This window comes from Globicephala melas, chromosome X (genome assembly GCF_963455315.2).
Source record: "Globicephala melas chromosome X, mGloMel1.2, whole genome shotgun sequence".
Classification (NCBI taxonomy): Eukaryota; Metazoa; Chordata; class Mammalia; order Artiodactyla; family Delphinidae; genus Globicephala; species Globicephala melas.
The window spans coordinates 122,947,638-122,968,344 of record NC_083335.1 but is presented as its reverse complement, the minus strand read 5'-3'; the positions used below and the strand labels follow the sequence as shown (position 1 = coordinate 122,968,344).

Here is a 20,707-nt window from a genome sequence, read left to right as displayed (position 1 = left end):
AAAGCTCCCCTAAGTGATAGAAACAAGCAGCTGGGCTGAGAACCACTGAACTGGACACTCTCCAAAGCTTTTCCAGATCTCAAATTCTGGGAGTATAATTCCTGAGAATGAAGTTCCCACCCTTGCTATGGTCAAACTTTTAGTCTCCTTTCTAGAACACAGAATATTTCATACCACTACGATAATAACCAACACGTATTTATGAAGAGTTTATACTTTACAAACCACTTTCTCAACATCATCTTTTTTTTTTTTTCTCACATTAACTCCATGAGAAAGTCAGGTTGGTTATTATTGACTTTCTACAGGTGAGGAAATTGAGGTTTCAAAGATCAAATACACAGGTACCAGGCGTCTTCTACAAGAAGCATAGGGAATAACCATGCCCACATCTTGATTAGCAACGGCAGCAGACAGGAGCAGGTGCCTGGGATTCCTGCCACACGGGTCTGAATTCCACTTCTATCATTTATTAGCTTGATAAGCTGGGGCAAGTTACTTAACCTCTGCAAATATCACATCTAAAATTAAAATAATGCCAATGCTCCTGTTCTGTAGCGCTGTGGGAAGTACTGCGTGGGAGTTACATGGCAGACCTTAGCCCCATGTCAAAGAAACAGTAACGACTGTATCATTGCTTTTGTTGCTGTTACTGTTACTCCTCGTCCTCTTTACCCTCCTTTTACTGCTATAACTATTACTATTACTACTACTACTGCTAGAACTAATACCAATCATCCCTGCTATAGGCAGAGTCACTGGCCCTGCAAAGAGACAACCTTAATCACAGGAAAACCCTTTGAGCTAATCTTTACCCTCTTCCCACATACTCTGCCCCCAAACCAAAAGCAAACATGAGTGTTCTTCAAATGAGACACTCTGTGAAATCAGACACCCCCAGCCATGTAACAATGTTGAACTATGGAAGTCTTTGGTGTACACAGCAAACCGTCAGACTCTAGACAGAGGCTCAGCTGGATTTAGAAACCGGGGTGAGAGCAGTCTTGCAGATGTGCTACGCGAATGTGCCTTCGAGGAAGAACCTATTGGGTTGGCCAGAAAGTTCGTTTGGGTTCTTCCGTAACATCTTACAGAAGACACCTAACGAACTTTTTGGCCAACCCAATATTTGTCAGCTGCAAGGAGCACACTTAGCTGGCAGCCTCCAGTGGCAGCCCCCTGGGGTCTGCTCCCGTGTTTAAATGGAAGCCCCACACTTTGGGGGGAAGCCCCCAGCCTTTCCCCATTGATGGAGTATGGTCATCAGTATGAGGGTCTGGCCATTTCTGCCCAGTGCCTTGCTACTTGAGGGCCATCTTTGCACTGCAGCTGCCGCTGGACCAGGAATGCAATCTGTGGTTCTTCGTCCTCCATCCCCCCTTTCACAGTATCCAATTACACTGTGGTATAAAGACCTTCTGGTGAAAAATAACACAAAGCAGCCCCATACATGTCAAACAACGCTGTCAAGGACGGTGGGGTGGTACCCTATACAACTGAGAAACAGTGAAAACAATACAAAATGTCTTGTTCCAGAACTGTATTATTTCATGACTTTCTAAGAGGTTATTTGGAAAGCTCTATGGAGTTAGGAAATATGTCTGACGTGTCTCTCTAATGAAGTGCCTACAACATGAGGCTTAAAAAAAGTGATTATGGACCATGTTCTATTCATGTCGTCTCTGTTTTGCAAATTAAATTTGTTATGCCACATGAGCTCAAAGATATGAATATTTTAATAATGCCAGATCTATAAATTGCAAGAAAAAGGAATTAGAATTTTAAAATGCATTCAGTTTCAAGGAATTGGATTTCTTGAGGATATATTTTTCACCTACAGAGAAAAGGTATTCTAAATTACTGTGTTTCCATTTTAACCATGTAATTTCATTCTCATTTTGGTAATTCATATTTTTCAACACAGTGAAAACATTAAAAGCAAGCAAAAGCTAAATGGTAAACTAGTTTAAAATACTAGTTGGACCTAGTAATCTAAATGTTCTTAACGTTAACATTATTATGGTTAAGGATAATCACAATAAAATAGTTACCATGTGACAAAAGGTATTCTATACTCTTTGCATGTATTAATCCATTTGGCTTCAGAAACATTTTAAGTATAATCATTACCTTCTTATACACATTGACAAACACTTTATAGGTTATTTGATCTGGTAAATTACGTATTTTTAATGTTAGTATTGTTATGGTTGAAGATAATAATTATGCAATAGTTAAACAGTTCTTACTATGTAACAAACAAAATTCTAGGCTCTCACATATATTAACTCATTTAGCCTCATACACATTCTATAATTTAGGTGTAATCATTACCCATGATGTATGAATTAAGGAACTGAAAAACAGAGAGGTTAAGTAACCTCCCCAAGGTCACACAGCTACACGTGGTACACTCTGGATTTGAACCCGTCTGCATGAACCAGGAAAAGAAATGCCGACTTACCTTAAGCCACATCAATTAAACTTTCAGTCTGTGTGTCTGTATGTAAATGCATGTGCAAACTGAGTACTTTTAAATCAAACTGATTTGACTTCAGCAAATGCATCTGAATTTTAAAATCCAAACGAGTATGGTCTTTGTCAGAGTACTCACCCTGAATATCCGAGGCATGTTCAGTGTGCTTTGGCAGCCGCCTTTCTTGTTCAAATGAGTCTCTCACCTCGCAGAAGAGCTCCTGCAAGTGATGAAATGAATCAGCAAAAGCTCCACAAGAAAAGCCAGCTCAGCACTCAGACCTGTCTGGTTCTAGGCCAGAACCAGAATTTTCAGCTGTGCATCGATCATTTTGTCAGACCTCTTGCACAGTCAATCATCAGTAAATAGTCATTAAGTACCTACTGTATGCCGTTCCCTCAGCTAAATCCCAGAGCTTTTAAAAGGTAAGTATGACTCTACTGAACTAGCAGTATTCACAGAAAAATAATCCAATTTATATCAAATATTTATCATTTGCCCCTCTACGGGATAGTCAGTAAAATACTCTAAACTTTTGAAGACGATTCCAAAAAAAAAAAAAGAGCTGCCTGCCTTTTCTGTGACTATGATGCAGTCCTGATCATGTACTTTTTTCCAGTTTTACTGAGATAGAATTGACATACAGCACTGTGTAAGTTTTAAGATGTAGAACATAATGGTCTGACTTACACACATTATGAAATGATGACAATATGTGTAGTGAAGATGCATCATCTCATATATTACATTAAAGAAACAGAAAAAATATGCATTTTTTCCTTGTGATGAGAATTCAGGATCTATTCTCTTAACGATTTCATATAAAATGTGCAGCAGTGTTAATTATCTTTATTATGTTGTACATTACATGCCTATTACTTACCCTACAACTGCAAGTTTGTACCTTTCCACTGCCTTCATCTCATTCCCCCTCTTGCCACCCCCCACCTCATAATCAGAAATCTGATTTTCTTTTTTTTTTTTTTTGCAAGTTAAGTTTTATTTGGGGTGAAATGAGGACTGCATCCCAGGAGACACTGTTTCAGATAGCTCTGAGAGTTAAACTGCTCCAAAGCAAGGGGGGAGCCAGGCAGTTTTGCAACAAAGGGCAGGTAGTCTGAATGTCATAAGATTATTGTTAATTAACGAAAACCAGACATCTCAAGTTAAAGAATTTAGGGCTTTTCTATGTATGGGAAGATGCAAGAGTCTGGGCTCACTGAAATCCTTCCTTTGATAGGCACCTCAGGATCTGGGACCAGTATCCTGTGTTTTCACATCCTGAGTTTCCTCAGGGCTCACCGCGGGGAGTGGCTGCCGTCTGATGGCTGCTAGATGGCAGGTATTCTTCCCTTCCTGAGTTCCCTCAGGGCTCACCCTCTCACCTGGCTGCAATCACTGATGACTGTGACATCCTTTGTTTACTGACAGGGCAGGAAACATCCGATTTCTCAAATCATCCTCTTGGTCAGGAAGTCGACCAATACTTGGGAGACACGCATGACCAAATTTAGTCCCATGGTGCTGGGAGGCTCATCCCAGATCAGGAGAAAACTCTTGTTGATATGCCACTCCAGGTGCTAATTTCCGGATTAGGCCCTGTTGATAATTAAAGATTCTCTGGATCCTCTGTCTGTTATGATCCAGGAAATGTTCTCCCTTATTGCTTCTTCCCATACCTAGAACCACATTATTACAATTATTTTATAAGACTCATAAATGTGATCTATTTCCTCAAGATGTTTAGTCATCATCAATTTTGTTGGAGACCTGGTCACACACTGGGTACTGTTTAAGAGACAACAATCTTATAAAATAGACAGGATGTAAGTAATGCAGCTAGTAACACTGACAAAGCCATAGTGTAGCAGGGAGACATAAAGCACAAACAATTTGGAAACAAAGAACAAATTAAAACACTGATTAGTATAACTATTTGTAATCCAGTTGCAATAAACCATCAAGTCCACAGGAGAGCCAGCTGGAGAAGCCAAATTCTGGCAAGTCTGAACTCTTTTTCTATGAGTCTGTTTGTTCTTGAAGTATAATTGACCTTCAACACTATGCTAGTTCCTGCTACACAACGCAGTGATTTAATACTTCTATACATTTCAAAATGATCACCATGATTAGTCTGGTTACCATCTGTCACCACACAAAGACATTATATAATCATTGACTCTCTGATGAATGCACTTTTAAACTCTTTACCCATACTGTGAAATTCCATTGGCAGGATACAGCTCAGGAGTCATGCTGCTTTAACACGTGACCTGACCCCAGGGACTGGGTTAGGCAGGATTCCACATCACTGGTGCCACCTTAATTTAACGCTTACACTCCTGTCTTACAATGGCTGGTGTCATCTTTTCTCCCTCATTAGACTGTAGCCTACCTGCCTCATTCATTATTATACCCACGGGCCTGTGAAAATGCCAACACACAGAGCACTCACAGGTGAATATTGCTGAAAAAATACATTCATAGATTAAGGAGACAGTTAATAACCTCTCAACAAGACTGTGTGGAATAAAACACTTACTTCAAAGTATGAGCTCTGACGGGTGTTAAAAAATCTATCATATTACTTTATGGACAGTCTTGCTCTTCGTCCATTTGATACTTTAGCACTGACACCCATGGCATGTTGTAATTTATAAATTTAGTAAGACACAAGTTCAGACAGCATTGTTAAAGCTGTTGGGAAGACATCATTTAGGTGGTGAAAAAGCCTAGCAAATAATCAAACATTGACATTTAATATAATCTTTCTTCTCTTTATATCATTCACAAGGGGACACTATTATGCGTTAAAATGATTTCACAAGTCTAGGTTATTGATAAGACGTCTGGAAGCAAGATATGCAAACAGGAGTCTTACATACATTTAATATTAGGTCACTGACTGTATCATCAATTAAGTTATTGGCAGTTACTGGGTTAGATTATCTCATACTGATGGCTTTTTATATAATGTTTCATACTAAGTTTGAGATAGAAATCTCTAGAAAGTAAATTATACATTATATGTGCCTATGTGTGTTGGGAATATACATCATACATATTAATTTTACATGGGTAGTCATTACTTTGTTTATCTAAATTTGTATTTGTTTGTATCCTTTAAATTTTCTATGAAGAATATGTGTTTCTTTAGAAATAAGACAAATATTTTATTTCTTAAAAAACTCAACTCTTACAGGAGTAGAAGTAACTCACACTTCTTTTGTGAAATAATGATTCCCCCTTGAGTGTGCGTGTGTATATCCATATACAAACATAGTTCAAAAGCCTATTTTCATGACCTAGAAGTTACATTAGCAATAGCTCTAATTATGAGAGCTCATTAATAGGAAATTATACTAGTTAATATAGAAATTATACTTTTTTTTTTTTTTTTTGCGGTACGCGGGCCTGTCACTGTTGTGGCCTCTCCCGTTGCGGAGCACAGGCTCCGGACGCGCAGGCTCAGCGGCCATGGCTCACGGGCCCAGCCGCTCCGTGGCATGTGGGATCTTCCCGGACCGGGGCACGAACCCGTGTGCCCTGCATCGGCAGGCGGACTCTCAACCACTGCGCCACCAGGGAAGCCCCTGGAAATTATACTTCTTTTTAAAATGTAGTTTTCCTCACTAAAAAAAATGAGTTCATAAAGTAGACTCCAAGTAACGGCTATTTAGAACCTCAATGAACATTTTAGATACAAATAAACATAGAAACGGTCTGAACAAGTAACATGCTCTATAGCCATTTGACTTTTATTCAGGACAGAACCTAATTCATCTACCTTTAAATCAATCAGTACTCTATAAAGGTGAAGGAGGCAAGAGATGAGAGGGACAGAAATGACCATATTAATCTCAGCTTTCTTTTTTTTTTTTAACATCTTTATTGGAGTATAATTGCTCTACAATGGTGTGTTAGTTTCTGCTTTATAACAAAGTGAATCAGTTATACATATACATATGTCCCCATAACTCTTCCCTCTTGCATCTTCTTCTTTTGAATGTTTACATATTTGATTTTATATCGCGATTTCGGTCATGTCTCAAGGAAGGGACACAGAGCACGTGTGCCCTTTGATGCATTGTAGACTCAAGTGGATGATGATAACTGGGTCTGAAAGCTGATTGCCTTCTCTTTGGAGGTGATGTGGGGAATGATAAAGCACAGGCAGGGGAGAGTCTGCTGGCTTCTAACTGGACTAGGGCCATGTTAAAGTGAGACCTCCCTGGCACTCCCAACCCTGGGAATTGGGGCTTCTCTCTGCTATTTACATCCTTCTGGGATCTGCGGTGTCTCACTCACATCAGCCAGCAGGGGGCAGCCTGTAGACAGTTATAGAAAACAATAAACTCGGACCATGTGAGGAAACCTATTTTCACATATGGGTCAGTTCCATCTGGCATTACGTTTGTGGGATTTTGCACGTCATCTTGCAGAATGCAGGCCCACTCTTCTGAAAGTCACTCAGTAACTAAAGGGAAACATTTCTGAGAATCTGCTGTGCTTAATTGCTACTATCCCTTTAATCGAGTTCCTTGGACAAAATCAAGGATCAGAAGTTGTCTCAACACTTTGACAGCAGCCAATGAATAACCGGGGGGAAGGGAAACTATAAGACAGTGATAATAGTCTCAACAGAGACAGATAATAGTCTCTCAACAGTGTGCACTAAAACGACCGCAGTTTACTACTTCCCAGTAAAACAGCTAAGGGTACAGCTTTGCCCTCTGACGAACCTGGGTCTCCTTCCTTCGCTCCCTCTATTTGGCCAGGTAATCTGGGGAAAGTGCTTCAGCGTGTGTGAGGCCACTTTCTCTACCTGCTTCAGAGCATTTATTGTGGCGATGGAGATGAGGAACATAACACAATTAGCAAAGGCTCTGGCACACAGTATGGGCTCTGTAACTATTACCTGATTACTATTAATTATGATTATTCTTCACGCACAGGACATTTAATCCAGTGCAAATGTGCAGCAGAAACTGTCAGGAGTATCTGTCCAGCCCTCGAGCCTCCAGGCCTTGAAGCCCATCCCTCGCCGTTCCTCACTGCTTGGACCAGGGATGGAGCCTGATACACATTTGGCCAAGCATATGGTCTCTCTACCGGACACGCAGCCTAGAGGGAAAGGGAGGCTATTCTTTGTGCCGTCTGGCTGAACTGAGGGGCTCCCACGTTTGCTCACGTGCACCTTGAGAAGCAGAGAGAGCAGATCTCCTGAGAGGAAGGGAAATACAAGAGATGCTGCATTAGAATCCACGAGACCCTGGCATTCCACATTTGCAGCAACACGGATGGACCTGGAGACTGTCATACTGAGTGAAGTAAGTCAGACAGAGAAAGACAAATATCATATGATATCGCTTATATGTGGAATCTAAAGAAACGGTACAAATGAACCTATTTACAAAACAGAACTTGAGTCACAGAAGTAGAAAACAAACTTATGGTTACCAGCGGGGAAGCGGCGGGGGGGAGGGGGAGACGGAGGGATAAATTGGAAGATTGGGATTGACATATACACACTACTTTATATAAAATAGATAACTAATAAGAACCTATTGTATAGTGCATGGAACTCTACTCAATACTCTGTAATTACCTATATGGGAAAAGAATCTAAAAAACAGTGTTTATATGTATATGTATAACTGATTCACTTTGCTGTACACCTGAAACTAACACAACATTGTAAATCAACCAAACTCCAATAAAAATTAATTTTAATTAAAGTGTTAAAAAAAAAAAAAAGACCCTGGCAATCCAAAGCAGAAGCATGGTTTCCACAAGCTTTCCCCTTTTCAGTGCCCATCCCCTCTGGACTTCCATCGTTCCTTGGGTTCTGTATTCTAACAATAATTTTCTTTATCCACATGTGATGATTTTTGCTTTTTTCTCTCAGCAACCAAGGGAGTCTTAACTAAGGCAACAAATCTCAAAAACAGAGAATTTTTTTAAAGAGCTCATTATTTTATAAGTAGAACCCAATAATCAAGACAGACTCATTTCAGGCGTAGCAAAATATTTCTTTTCTCCCCTTTTCCTCCAAGATGGTATCTGGGTATACGGGAGAGTATTTCCGAGCAGGGCTAGCTAGATGGGCCCCATGCTCAGAAGGCTCTCACACCTGGTTTACTGCTCTGCTGTCACCATCTTGAAATTCTTACTAATTTTACCTCTGAGCTTGCGTTTTACAAGTGAAGTCCGATGGGACAGTAAAGCGTACACACGAATGAGCAGAGAGGATGCATGCGACGTGCGTTTCTGCTTTCCCTTGCTACCGCTCTCTTGCATAGGGCCTGCGGTGCCCATGAACAGGCACAGAATTCCAGTGGACCCGCAACGTGTGGGAGACACCCAGTCTCACAGCCAGCACAAGGTCAGCACGCCACACCCGGAACTGAGCCGGCAGGGGTACTGCCAGCCTCAAGAGGACACATTATTCATCCCCACAACTTCCTACAAATGCAGAAAGAAGGCACAGGGTACTAAGAAACACAAATGACCAAGAGAGAACCCTATTACTCCCTTTCTTCCTGAGGTCACTTCCCTGTATTGGCCAATCTCTGAACCTGGAAGTGATGACATAGAAGAAAAGTGAAAGACTAACTCTAGTTGTTTTCCTTGCAGTCCGTGCACACTGGTCAGGTGGAGAATGACCAACGTGGACTGTTCAACAGGCTGTGCAGAATCTTCTAGACCCCCTGATGACCAGGCTGAGGCTTATTTTAGCACTGGCTCTCTACGTGGGCACCTCCGTCGCCCAAACCTGCAACATGGCTCTGGTGTCATGGTGGCCAAATTGAGAACTTCTCAAGAACAGTGGTCCTCAGCCCTGGCTACACCTTAGATTCACCTGGGAGCTGTGTCTCCCTAATGATAATACTGATGTCCAGGCTCCATCCTACACGCATCAAAAGGAGCAGAATTAAGACGCTGTACTGGTGTACCACAGTTCCCAAGGCTACGTCTGCAGAAACAGGCAGGGCGATCTTTGTCTACAAACCCCAACATACAAACATGAAGCGGGGGATTAGCACACTGATTTTCTACCTCAACACCCCTCCTTCCCTCACTCAGCTGTGCCAGGGGGTGGGATGGGTTTTCCCCCTTTGCTTAGGCAGGGACTTGCCCTCAGTCGTAACCTGAGTCCTCTTCATCCACAGGTAGCCAATCCCAATCAACAGTCCTCGTGCCATCACAGCACCTGACGCGGAGGCCCGAGGCAAAGAGGCTGCACCAAAGCTTCGGGCATGAACAGTGCTGCCTCGTGTGAACAAATAGAGAAGGGAAGAGACCCCCAAGCCTGAGACGCAAGAACCTCCATGTTTAACGGTTTGCTGCAGGACGAGCCTCTAAAGTTCCTGGGGTGACGGTGCAGCTGGACAGGAACACTGCTGCCTTCACTTAGCAATGTCTTTATGACAACGATCGTCGTGAACGCCCCGTGAGCGGACATCTGCTTTTGAACATCTGGGGGGACAGTAGAGCAAAGCAGTCAAGGAATGAATCCCGGCTGGGCCAACGATCAAGCGTGCGATCTCGAGAAAGTTACTCTGTCTCTTTGTGCCTCATTCAGCCATCGTCGCCATGTGAGCGCCACCGTTGGTCGCCCCACAGGGTTCTTAGGGACGTTGAATGTGCACTGGCGCGGGCAAGGCCCCTGGAGGAGACAAACACCAAAGACCATGCAAGTGCACGTTCAACAAGCAGCAGCGAATGCAAATTTGGCGTTGCTCCACGCCTTTGAGCACAGAAATAGAAACCAACTAAAAAGCATGCTCAGAGAGCCTTTGCGCTGCAGGAAGTATCAGTCACTTGCCACTCTAACATACAAAGTACAGGAAAAAAAAAAGGCCTAAGTCAAATGTCAAGAAAAATGTGTAACTAATAGAAATGCCTCTGATTTCAACAATTACGTGTCAACATCTGATGAAAACACACCTCGGGTGGGTGGCCCATACAAGTGGGGTCACTGAAATGAAGTCTACGTGGTTACGAGATCCTTCTCACTCAATATTAAGTAAAAATGTTATTTTAGTTTCTTTGCTAACTGAAGGAAAATAACCTTTACACTCGTCTGTGTTCACAGAATGCTGAAATGAAGCTAACTTATATTTTAAATATTACCTTGTGAATGCTTCTGTCCCCTACAGAATCCACATTTTTTCCATAATAAAACTGGGAATATGGGGTCATGTTGGTGATGAGCTGATTTTCTAAAATTTGGAGTGTATGAAAAAAGTAAATTAAAAATAAAATTTGGGGCTTCCCTGGTGGTGCAGTGGTTGAGAGTCCGCCTGCCGATGCAGGGGACACGGGTTCGTGCCCCGGTCCGGGAAGATCCCACATGCTGCGGAGCGGCTGGGCCCGTGAGCCATGGCCACTGAGCCTGCGCGTCCGGAGCCTGTGCTCCGCAACGCGAGAGGCCACAACAGTGAGAGGCCCACATAACGCAAAAAACTAAATAAAAATAAAATAAAATAAAATAAAATTTGGAGTATACGTGCATGAAAAAACAGGAAAATTAAATTTCAGAATTACAAAGACCTTTTGGAGAGCCCTGACCTTACAATTTTACTTTTCCAGCTGTTTTTTAAGTGCAACGTGGCCATGCAGCTACTCCAAGGACTCTGTTAGGAAAAGTTTACTTGCTGACAATGGCCCTTCAAAAGCATGCTAAGAGTGCAGTCGTGCTCCCTCAAGGGGAGAGAGTGAATAAAATACGGGAAAGAAAGTTTGGCGCTTAAAATGACAGCTTAAATAGGGCTCTCTGTCTTCCATGTGGGGATTCAGAAATACAAAACTAATGTTAGGCTGGAGGTAGACTTCCCCAAGCAAGGAATGCTGTTGAATGACTTTGAACTTGCCATCTCTTTTATTCACAGAGAATGAATTCTGTGTGTTCATTATTTTAAATATATCTGCCTACTGGGAAATAGCACAGTTCATCAGAACTTGGGATTTTTTTTTCCCCCCAGGAAAAACGGAATCAGTCCATACGATTCAAGAAGTACGGCTCCAAAATACTACCACATTCTAACAGTCACTGCTCTGCCGCTAGTTTTCTAAGAATTCAAGCCCTAACAGAAGATTCTGAAATTACAGCTGTCTTTTCCATGTCAGCCTGGGTCCTTTCAAACTTTCACTTTGACCTCCATTTCAGACTTCTAACCAATCTTACCCATTCATTTTGTAGCTTTGTGAATAGGGAATGTTTCTGTGTATAGTTTGCTATAACACATCACTTTTGTCTTAGAAATTCTGTGAAGATGTAAAGAATGATTTTGAAAGTTTATGTCAGTGGTATATTTCTTATGGTTTTAAAATCAAGTATGAAATACATTAGTGGACACTCACTAAATGGGGACTCTACTCTCTTCCCAAATGCTCAGAAGTAAGGGATGATGGGAGGACCTTTGAGATCACTTCCCACTCTACAAAATGCTTTTTGTAGAAGGACATCGTCGTTATTGTCACAGCTGTTAAACATTTATTTAGCCTCTACTTCTCTGACCCTATGTGTAGGATAAGATCCTTGGTAGCACTCCAAGAACCACAGCTCCCTACACGGAAATTTATCACAGGGAAACATTTGCATCCATTTACACCGATTTGGTGAGCAACAGTCTTGTACCATCTCTAATATCCAAAATAGCTCATATAATTCAAAAAAGGCAAACAAAACTACTGATTAATTCAATGGTGAACATTTATGCCAAGCAGCATGTACTGTTCACCTAAACATACCTAAAATCGCAACCAACGCCCCAAACATCACAGTCGTGTTCTTATTTGTTTGGGGAAATGCTCGCCAGATGAATACGTATCATGAAGTTTTATACATCGAAAAGACTGAATTTCCCTGTCTTATGTAGAGATTATAGCTGCACTTTTGCTTGTTTAACTCAACAAATATTATCAGGTACTGCAGTGGATATGTTGGTTTAGGCTTGCCCAGCTGACTCCATCTGGACTCGGCAATGCCTCCCTTCATTCTGTCCATCGTCTGCAGTACTCGCTCCCCCGTTCATGGGCTCACATCGCTGTATCACCATTTGCTGTTCACGCTGACTCTTCCAGGGACACGCATGCGACAAAAACAGAACCAGCAGGAGTCTTTTGCTAAGTTTGAGAGGTGGGTAGTGAAAGAACTTTTCCACTGATATGCTGAGAGTCTGTGAGACTGCCAGCAGCCTCCTGGGGATGTCCGGACTGTAGAATGAAACTAAGATGAGAAAAACAGGAAATGGCACAATGGTGGCCTTCCAGCACCCACCGCATGCTTGATCCAGCCATCTCTACAGTTAGTCCTACCTCTAAACCTCCCCATATTTGATATTTATCCATTTTGGCTGCGCTGGGTCTTAGCTGCGGCACTCGGGATCTTCGTTGCGGCATGTTTAGTTGCGGTATGTGCAGCATACAAACTCTTAGTTGCGGCATGCATGTGGGATCTAGTTCCCTGACCAGGGATTGAACCCAGTACCCCTGCATTAGGAGCATGGAGTCTTACCCACGAGGGAAGTCCCTAAACCTCCTGATATTTGAACTAGCACATTCTTTTTGCTTAAGCCAGTTAGATATCTGAAACATAAACTAAAGATTCTCAACTCATATAAACATTTAGCTACCTTCTAGATGCCGGCAAAAACCAAGAAGTAGAGACTTCCCTAGTGGCGCAGTGGTTAAGAATCCGCCTGCCAATGCAGGGGACACGGGTTCGAGCCCTGGTCCAGGAAGGTCCCACATGCTGCAGAGCAGCTAAGCCCGTGCACCACAACTACTGAGCCTGCTCTCTAGAGCCCGTGAGACACAACTACTGAGCCCAAGTGCCACGACTACTGAAGCCCGCGCGCCTAGAGCCTGTGCTCCGCAACAAGAGAAATCACCACAACGAGAAGCCCACGCACCACAACAAAGAGTAGCCCCCGCCCACCGCAACTAGGGAAAGCCCGTGTGCAGCAACTAAGACCTAACGCAGCCATAAACAAACAAATAAATAAATAAAATCCAAGAAGTACAAGAGAGTCCCTGCTCCAAATCAACTCTGAACACAGAAGGTGGAGGCAACCGCATTTCTAACCAAAATGAAAGGTGAAAAATACTATCGCAATGCCTCAAGCATGGTAACAAAGAGAAGGGTGTGGTTAATATTGACAGAAGGTGTTTGAATTTAATCCAAAAGGACATACTGAGACAAAAGAGTTTTTTAGGCCCAGAAGAATAAGTAGAACTTAATAGAGTAGAAAAATGTGAAAGTACATTCTAGTAAGAAAAAACAGTGAACTAAAAATGGACAGTTTATCCACTAAGATTTTTTTTTAATTTTATAATGCCTACTCCAGTCCTTGTCATATATTAGACACTAAAGTATATTTAAAGAGTGAACAAAGGCATGAATACAATTGATTAGATACATGATTTATCTGGAGTTAGGACCCTGGTCAATGACATGACTCCCTTCTATAACACTGTTCCTAATGGAAATTATGTTCTCTTTACAGTAACCTACTTTATGACAAGCTTCCAGGAAAAGGAGTAATCAGAGTGACTTCCTGCTGTAATTGATAAATGCAGAAAGGGTAGCCTGAGTTAATTGCTACACTTGCTTTTTTTCTTTTTTCTTTTCCAGATGCAAACAAGTTTCCTAAATGTTATAAACTTATACATCACATTTATTAAACACTTTTACCACTTTTTAGTAAAATTATAAATGCCTAAATGTGAAGCCCAATTACAAATTCTGACCAAAGAAAGGACTGAAGGAATAACGAGTTTCTGAGACCCGTCAAGGGCCAAAGAGCACGATCCTGGGCACATAATAAGAACTTACTAGCTCATTAATTCACCACTGTAGGGGAGGAAGGTCTGTCAGCACCGTTGTAAAAGTTATATGAGACAATGGGTACAAAGGACTGGCATGGAATGGGCCCTCAACAGGTGTCATAATTATTAATAAGAAGCTTCCAGAAAATAGGAGTAGATGCAGAAACAAAATACACCAGAATTCTTATTTTCTCCCTTTGAAGTGAGGTGATTAAATAATTGGATGTTTTGGCAATTAGGCTGTTTCTTTTGATGACAGCATCAGTAATGATAAGATCCTGTACTCCAAATTAAAACAGAGTAGTATTTTGGTGAATCTGATGAAGCATACAGCACCAAAGCTGACATTCTGTTTATCACTCAGTGCTATCACTTGTTTGACACGGATATTATTTCCCCAATAATCCCCTCCAGGAAGATAATTATCTGAAGGATAACGAGAAGGACTACTCCCGACCATCTGTACCAATTGTGGACCACAAGCGGCCAGGTCAAGGGCAGAGCTGTTTAGCAACAAAGAAAACAGGGCAGAGAGAATACAGATTTTCTTTTATTGAGCTTTTAAAAATATTTAGGACTCCTCTGTCAGGCATTTGGTATCCCACTCCCACCATCACTTCACAACACCAACACCTGGCTACCAAAGATCTAAAACCCCCTTTGTATAAAAGATATCTCTTAAGTATGAACATTTTGAAAGCTTCTCTGCTCTATCTCACACTTATGCAGAATATCAACTGCAAGCACTGTAATTACGTAATTCTAATACAATAACAGAAACACTCAGAAAATCTTTCTACCTTGATCTCTCAGTTCAGTGTATATTATATTTGGAACCTTTCACATATTAAATTAAAACAAAGCTTATACAAAAAGGTTACATTTTTTTTAATGTTTTTTCTAATAGAAATAGCTTGATATTTAGTTTCTATGCCATGTTAAGATGATCTATAGTGTACACTTTCAGATGTCTCCAATCTCAAGTAAATTACACTTCTTAAGGACGCCTAGCTTTGAATTGTTTTCAAATGTCACCAGCCTGGTTACATACATACATTTGCATATATATGTACATATATAACAGAAAATATATTACATATATAATTCATATACTTTTTGAAAAAAGTATTCTTCCATTTAGAAAAGAGTCACCCAAGGGACTTCCCTGGTGGTCCAGTGGGTAACACTCCACGCTCCCAATGCAGGGGGCACAGGTTTGATCCCTGGTCTGGGAACTAAGATTCGGCATGCTGCACAGTGCGGCCAGAAAATCAAATGAAAAAATAAATAAATAAACATAATCACAAAAGTACCATCACAGCTCTATGCAAGCAGAGTCACCCAGTTTTACTTCAAGTAGTTGGTTCTTCTAGCATATTTCTAACAGAGAGAAAACAAGTGCAATGGAAAAGGCCCTTACATTAGTGAGATCTGTTTAGCTTGCAAGATTTAGAAACTCGGTTCTAACTCACTTAAGAAAACAAAGAGCAAAGGGTGGCTGCGGTGTGGGAGTGAGCCAGGGATGGTCGCAGTTGCATCCCCAGGCTCTAGAAATGCCATCACACCTACTAGGCCAGTTTCTCTCCCTCTCTCAGCCCCGACTCCCTCTAAACTGCCTTTATTCCCGGGCTGCCCCTCCAAACGGTGGCCTTTGCGACGCCTCCTTAGAGAAAACAACAACCTGTGGGAAGGCATGGAGTCTCCTCTGTGGCTTCACGTGGGACACTCTACTCCACGACTGCAGAACTGCCTTGCTCAGAATTCTACGGTGGTCTCAAAACAAGGGAATGCTTCAACAAGGCACAGAGGGTGTGGTGACCCGAGCTATCACCTTGAGGCCCCTGTGGCAAAGGGCACTGCTGTGTGTGCCAACGGTGTGGCCACAATCCTCTGAAATTAAAGGCTGTGCATCTAACCTTTAAAGTGCATCAAGTTCAGCTTGCAGGGCTCTGGGAGGGGGTGACAGGGGTGAGGAGTTCGTACACGGAGGGAGGGTACGGGTGTCGCGGGGAACGATGGCATGTGCCCCACAGAGCTGTTCAGCTGTACTAAGATGCCAAGGTTGGAAAATAAATGCCACCGCATGGACAGTAGACTGGAACACGAGATTACACCCAGACACTTTGCAGATAGGCTCAGTCCTTGGGGCCGAGGTGTGGCAAGCATCCCTTATCCCTCCCTTACCCCATACCTTTCTCTCTTTAGGAGAATACATGATCAAATCTTGCGGGAGGAAGCTGGGGATGTGGAAAGCCTTGGGCACTTCGTTTCTGTGCCAGCTGCTCTCGTAGGTACCTCCCAGAGCTAAGGGTTTGCTGCCCCCCAGCTCAGTGTGGACATGCACAGCACCCGTGTGTGGCTTTGTACGAGCACATGATCACGCCTCTGCAATTACACATTGACTGTCTCCCTACCCTCTAGGCTCTAGATGAGAAAGAACTGAATTCCTGTCAACTTCGTGTGCCCTGAACCAGCACTGTGTTTGTTAAACAATGGATACTTAAATGTTCGATAAATGGCTAGAAAATAAACCAGTTCAAAACTAAATTACGGGGCTTCCCTGGTGGCGCAGTGGTTGCGAATCTGCCTGCCAATGCAGGGGACACAGGTTCGAGCCCTGGTCTGGGAAGATCCCACATGCCGCAGAGCAACTGGGCCCGTGAGCCACAATTACTGAGCCTGCACGTCTGGAGCCTGTGCTCTGCAACAACAGAGGCTGCGATAGTGAGAGGCCTGCACACCGTGATGAAGAGTGGCCCCCGCTTGCCACAACTAGAGAAAGCCCATGCACAGAAACAAAGACCCAACACAGCCATAAATAAATAAATAAATACATTAAAAAAAAAAAAAAAACTAAATTACCGGGTTTCCCTGGTGGCGCAGTGGTTAAGAATCCACCTGCCAACGCAGGGGACACGGGTTCGAGCCCTGGTCCGGGAAGATCCCACGTGCCGCGGGGCAACTAAGCCCATGAGCCACAACTACCGAGCCCGCGAGCCACAACTACTGAAGCCCGCACGCCTAGAGCCCATGCTTCACAAGAGAAGCCACCGCAATGAGAAGCCCGTGCGCTGCAACGAACACCCAATGCAGCCAAAGATAAATAAATAAAAATAAATAAATTTATAAAAGAAAAAAAAACCTATAAATTACTAAGGAAAAAAGAGAGGCAAAACCAGGCAAAAGATTTACTGAAAAACGTTCTGAAAAGGCAATTAAATTACTATATACTCACATCACAAGAGTAATTTACTTAAATCCAACAATCAAAACAAATATTTGTTAATCACACAGTATGTGCCAAGTGCCATGCATGGCGCTGAGATTATAAAGACAAACGTGAATGAATAATATTCTTCCTTACCTTAGGAAACGGAACCTTTTAATTAGTTGCATGTGGGTATGACATGGGGTAGAAGGGAGAAAGGAGGAGAGAGTTAAAAAAAAAGAGTTTAAATTGTTAAGAATTACGTTATGGAGCTTTGTGGACACTTTTCCTGTGACCCTTAAATTTGGCGGGATCTCACTCACCGGCAGGGATGGTAATAACGGCTGATCTCATCTTTCCTTTAAGCAGAGGATCCCAAAGCCGTGGTGTGCGTCCTGCCTGCCCCAGCGACAAATTTCTCCCCTGTCTTCTGAATCGAGCTGCTGGCAGTGCCCCAAAGCAGGAAATATAGGTGGCCCGGCCACCACTGCAAATTCTGGCTCTGTGGACCTTGTCTCTCCTTAAATTTTCGATGCCACCGCACCACTTTAAACCAGAGCACCCCAGGAGTCAGACCGGGGCTTTGCAAACTTTAGTGTGCAGAGCAAAGCCTGGGGATGCTGTTAAAATGCAGACTCTGCTTCAGGAGATCTGAGGCCTGGGATTCTTCCTTTCTAATAAGTTTCCCGGAGGAAGCTCTCTTGGGAAGACCACACCCTACCAGAGAGTTCGAAGGCAATGGGAGGAGGCAAGAATGAACAGCTTGGGCTTCCCTGGTGGCGCAGTGGTTGAGAGTCCGCCTGCCGATGCAAGGGACACGGGTTCGTGCCCCGGTCTGGGAAGATCCCACGTGCCGCGGCGCGGCTGGGCCCGTGAGCCATGGCCGGTAAGCCTGCGCGTCCGGAGCCTGTGCTCCGCCACGGGAGAGGCCACAACAGTGAGAGGCCCGCGTACCGCAATAAAAAAAAAAAAGAATGAACAGGTTGTCCTTCTATATTTCCTGGATATACACACACTTGCCCTTCCCGTGACTAAATTCGAATAGTAGTAAAGAATTCAGAGTAATGCAGTTGTGCTATGCATAGGCATTAGGGTGCCTGCAGAAGCAGCTGTCTCAGAAGTCTACTTAACAAGAATAAACACGAGATCTCTTCCTTAGTCATGACATCCAGCGTTCTTGCTTACAGAAAGTGTTGTGGGCCAGAGCTCAGGTCACTAGCATCCCAAATGAGGGAGAAAGAAAAAAGGCCAAGGTAAAGGCCATCTGGGGAGCTCCCACCCACTCCCTCTCCTGCTTAAGGTAGAGACACGCGTTTTTCGGATTCTCTTCTGTACTTCAGTGAGCGTAAATCTGTCCTTTAACAAGGGGGCCTGGAGAACCTTCAACCAGAAACTCTGCAATTCCTTAAGGCTTGCTTGTTAGGATTAGATAGGGAAGACACTGTTGAGGGAGAGAAGGAATTGTCAGTCCTTTGAATCCGGGCGGGAATGCAAGCCAAGTGGGCCGCCTTAGAAAGGTGCTTCTCAGATCTACCCAGAGCCAGTGGTGCTACCAGACGACACAGGCTGGTCTGCTGAAGCCCTGCTATGCAGCATGAACGTTACGATTTAGCACCAGCTCGGATTTCACCATCCCATTTTGCAGAGAAGTCACCTGGGAAGCTCAGAGAGGTCATATAACCCACCCAAGGCCACACAGCTTAAGGAGGGATACGGATGTGAACACTGCCCAAAGCCATAGTGCGACCTTTCCAACAATGCTTAAGGAAATATCTGAGGTAGTCTTCCAAAAGCTGCGGGGCATCCAATCCCAACGTAGCCCCTAGACCCCGCCCTTAAACGGACAGCTAGACCGCCCCGAGGCTGAGGGGGGAGGGAAACCACTGCCGGGGAGCAGCCGCCAAGAAGGCCAAGCACTTCCGGTGCACAGAAAATGAGCGTCGTTCAGGGTCAGCAGACTTGCAGGTGAGGGCCGGCCCGCACGTGGCGCATAGGGACTAATATGCATCCCGAGGTATCCGAAGACAGTATGACCCGAGACGAGAAAGTCTTATCCCTTACCCGCCCTAGGGGACACCAAGGTCAAGCGGCCGAGGGCGCGCCGCCATGCCGAGTCCAGCGGTTTAAGTGGAGCAGGCGGAGCCTAGCGGACGCACGCATCGGCGCGATGACGTCACAGACCCGCGCGGGTAGTCCGGCCTCAATCCCTTCTGCGGAAGCTTCTTGGGCGGGCGTGGTCCGGCCCTGATAGGCACGGCCCGGTTGACTGACGGCCCGGCCCCGCCTTCCGGATAAGGGATGACGGGCTGGGACTGGCGGGGGACGAAGTTCTACACGGAAATGCCTCAGACCTGCATTGGTAGGGCGGAGCGCGGGGAGGGCGAGGGGCAGCTTCTGGCCCCCCGGAGGTGGCTCCCGGGCGAGTGGGTCCGTGTAGGCATCCCTGGGGGTGTTGCAGCAGCGACCCTCGTCCCGCCACCCCCAGACCACAGGATAGTGGGGGCACTGGGCCTGCGTACGATGGGTCGGCCCCCCTGGAGACCCATCCCCTTCTCCTCTCTCCAGTCTGAAGAAATTAAACCCAAACCGGGGCTCGGCTGCAGCACTTGAGCCTCCTTTCGCACAGGGCCTGGCTCTGCGCATCAGAACGAGTGTTTTCGGTTCCTAAATAAATTCCAGGCCGGGACCAAGTGCCTAATCTGACGGTCCCGGGACCCCCGAGAAACCCCTGAGGGCATCCAGGGGGAGCAATGTGGGGGGGGGCACTGTTTTATACACGTGGTGAAATCGTTCCCCCTGAAGTTTCGTGAAATACAGTTTCATTGTTAGATTTGTTGCAAGTATCAGGTGATGCAGATGTCATTTCTTTGAGCCTCCAGTTGCCCTCGCCAGTCATGACCTCAGTTTGTCTTGAGAAACTTGGCTATGAAATACACTGCATCGTTGAATAATTGAGTATTGCATTATTGAATAATTGAGAGCATCAGGTTAAAAAAAACAAAACAAAACAACAGCAACAAAAAACGGATGCTCACGATGGAAACGGTGGGGAGTCGAGACATATGTTTTAAATTCACTGATGCACTCGCAAAGAGCAAATGTGTCTTTCATTTGAAGTTTGCTACCTTCTCTAATGATTTTACCAGTAGCCCACACCCCCAAAAGTATCAAAAGGTCAAGAAAAAAGG

At 44.0% G+C, this 20,707-nt stretch overlaps 2 protein-coding genes across 11 annotated transcripts in view; one reads left to right on the top strand and one right to left on the bottom strand.

Moving 5' to 3' along the window:
* LOC115842406 (uncharacterized) overlaps nt 1-19,679 on the bottom strand; it is a 523,008-nt gene extending 503,329 nt beyond the window's left edge. For 3 of the 5 annotated variants that reach the window (XM_070044714.1, XM_060292696.2, XM_060292699.2), the window contains exons 1-2: nt 17,843-19,570; nt 2,615-2,696 (exon numbers count right to left, since the gene is read on the bottom strand). The gene's annotated coding sequence lies outside the window, so the exon portion shown is untranslated. The other 2 variants (XM_060292693.1, XM_060292695.1) reach the window with 2 other exon arrangements.
* A 62-nt stretch (nt 19,680-19,741) lies between these two features.
* PNPLA4 (patatin like phospholipase domain containing 4) overlaps nt 19,742-20,707 on the top strand; it is a 108,746-nt gene continuing 107,780 nt past the window's right edge. For all 6 annotated transcript variants that reach the window (XM_060292970.1, XM_060292971.1, XM_060292972.2 and 3 more), the window contains exon 1: nt 19,742-19,878. In XM_060292970.1, coding sequence (XP_060148953.1) covers nt 19,818-19,878 — 61 coding nt within the window. In that variant the 5' untranslated portion in view covers nt 19,742-19,817. The remainder of the gene's footprint in view (nt 19,879-20,707) is intronic.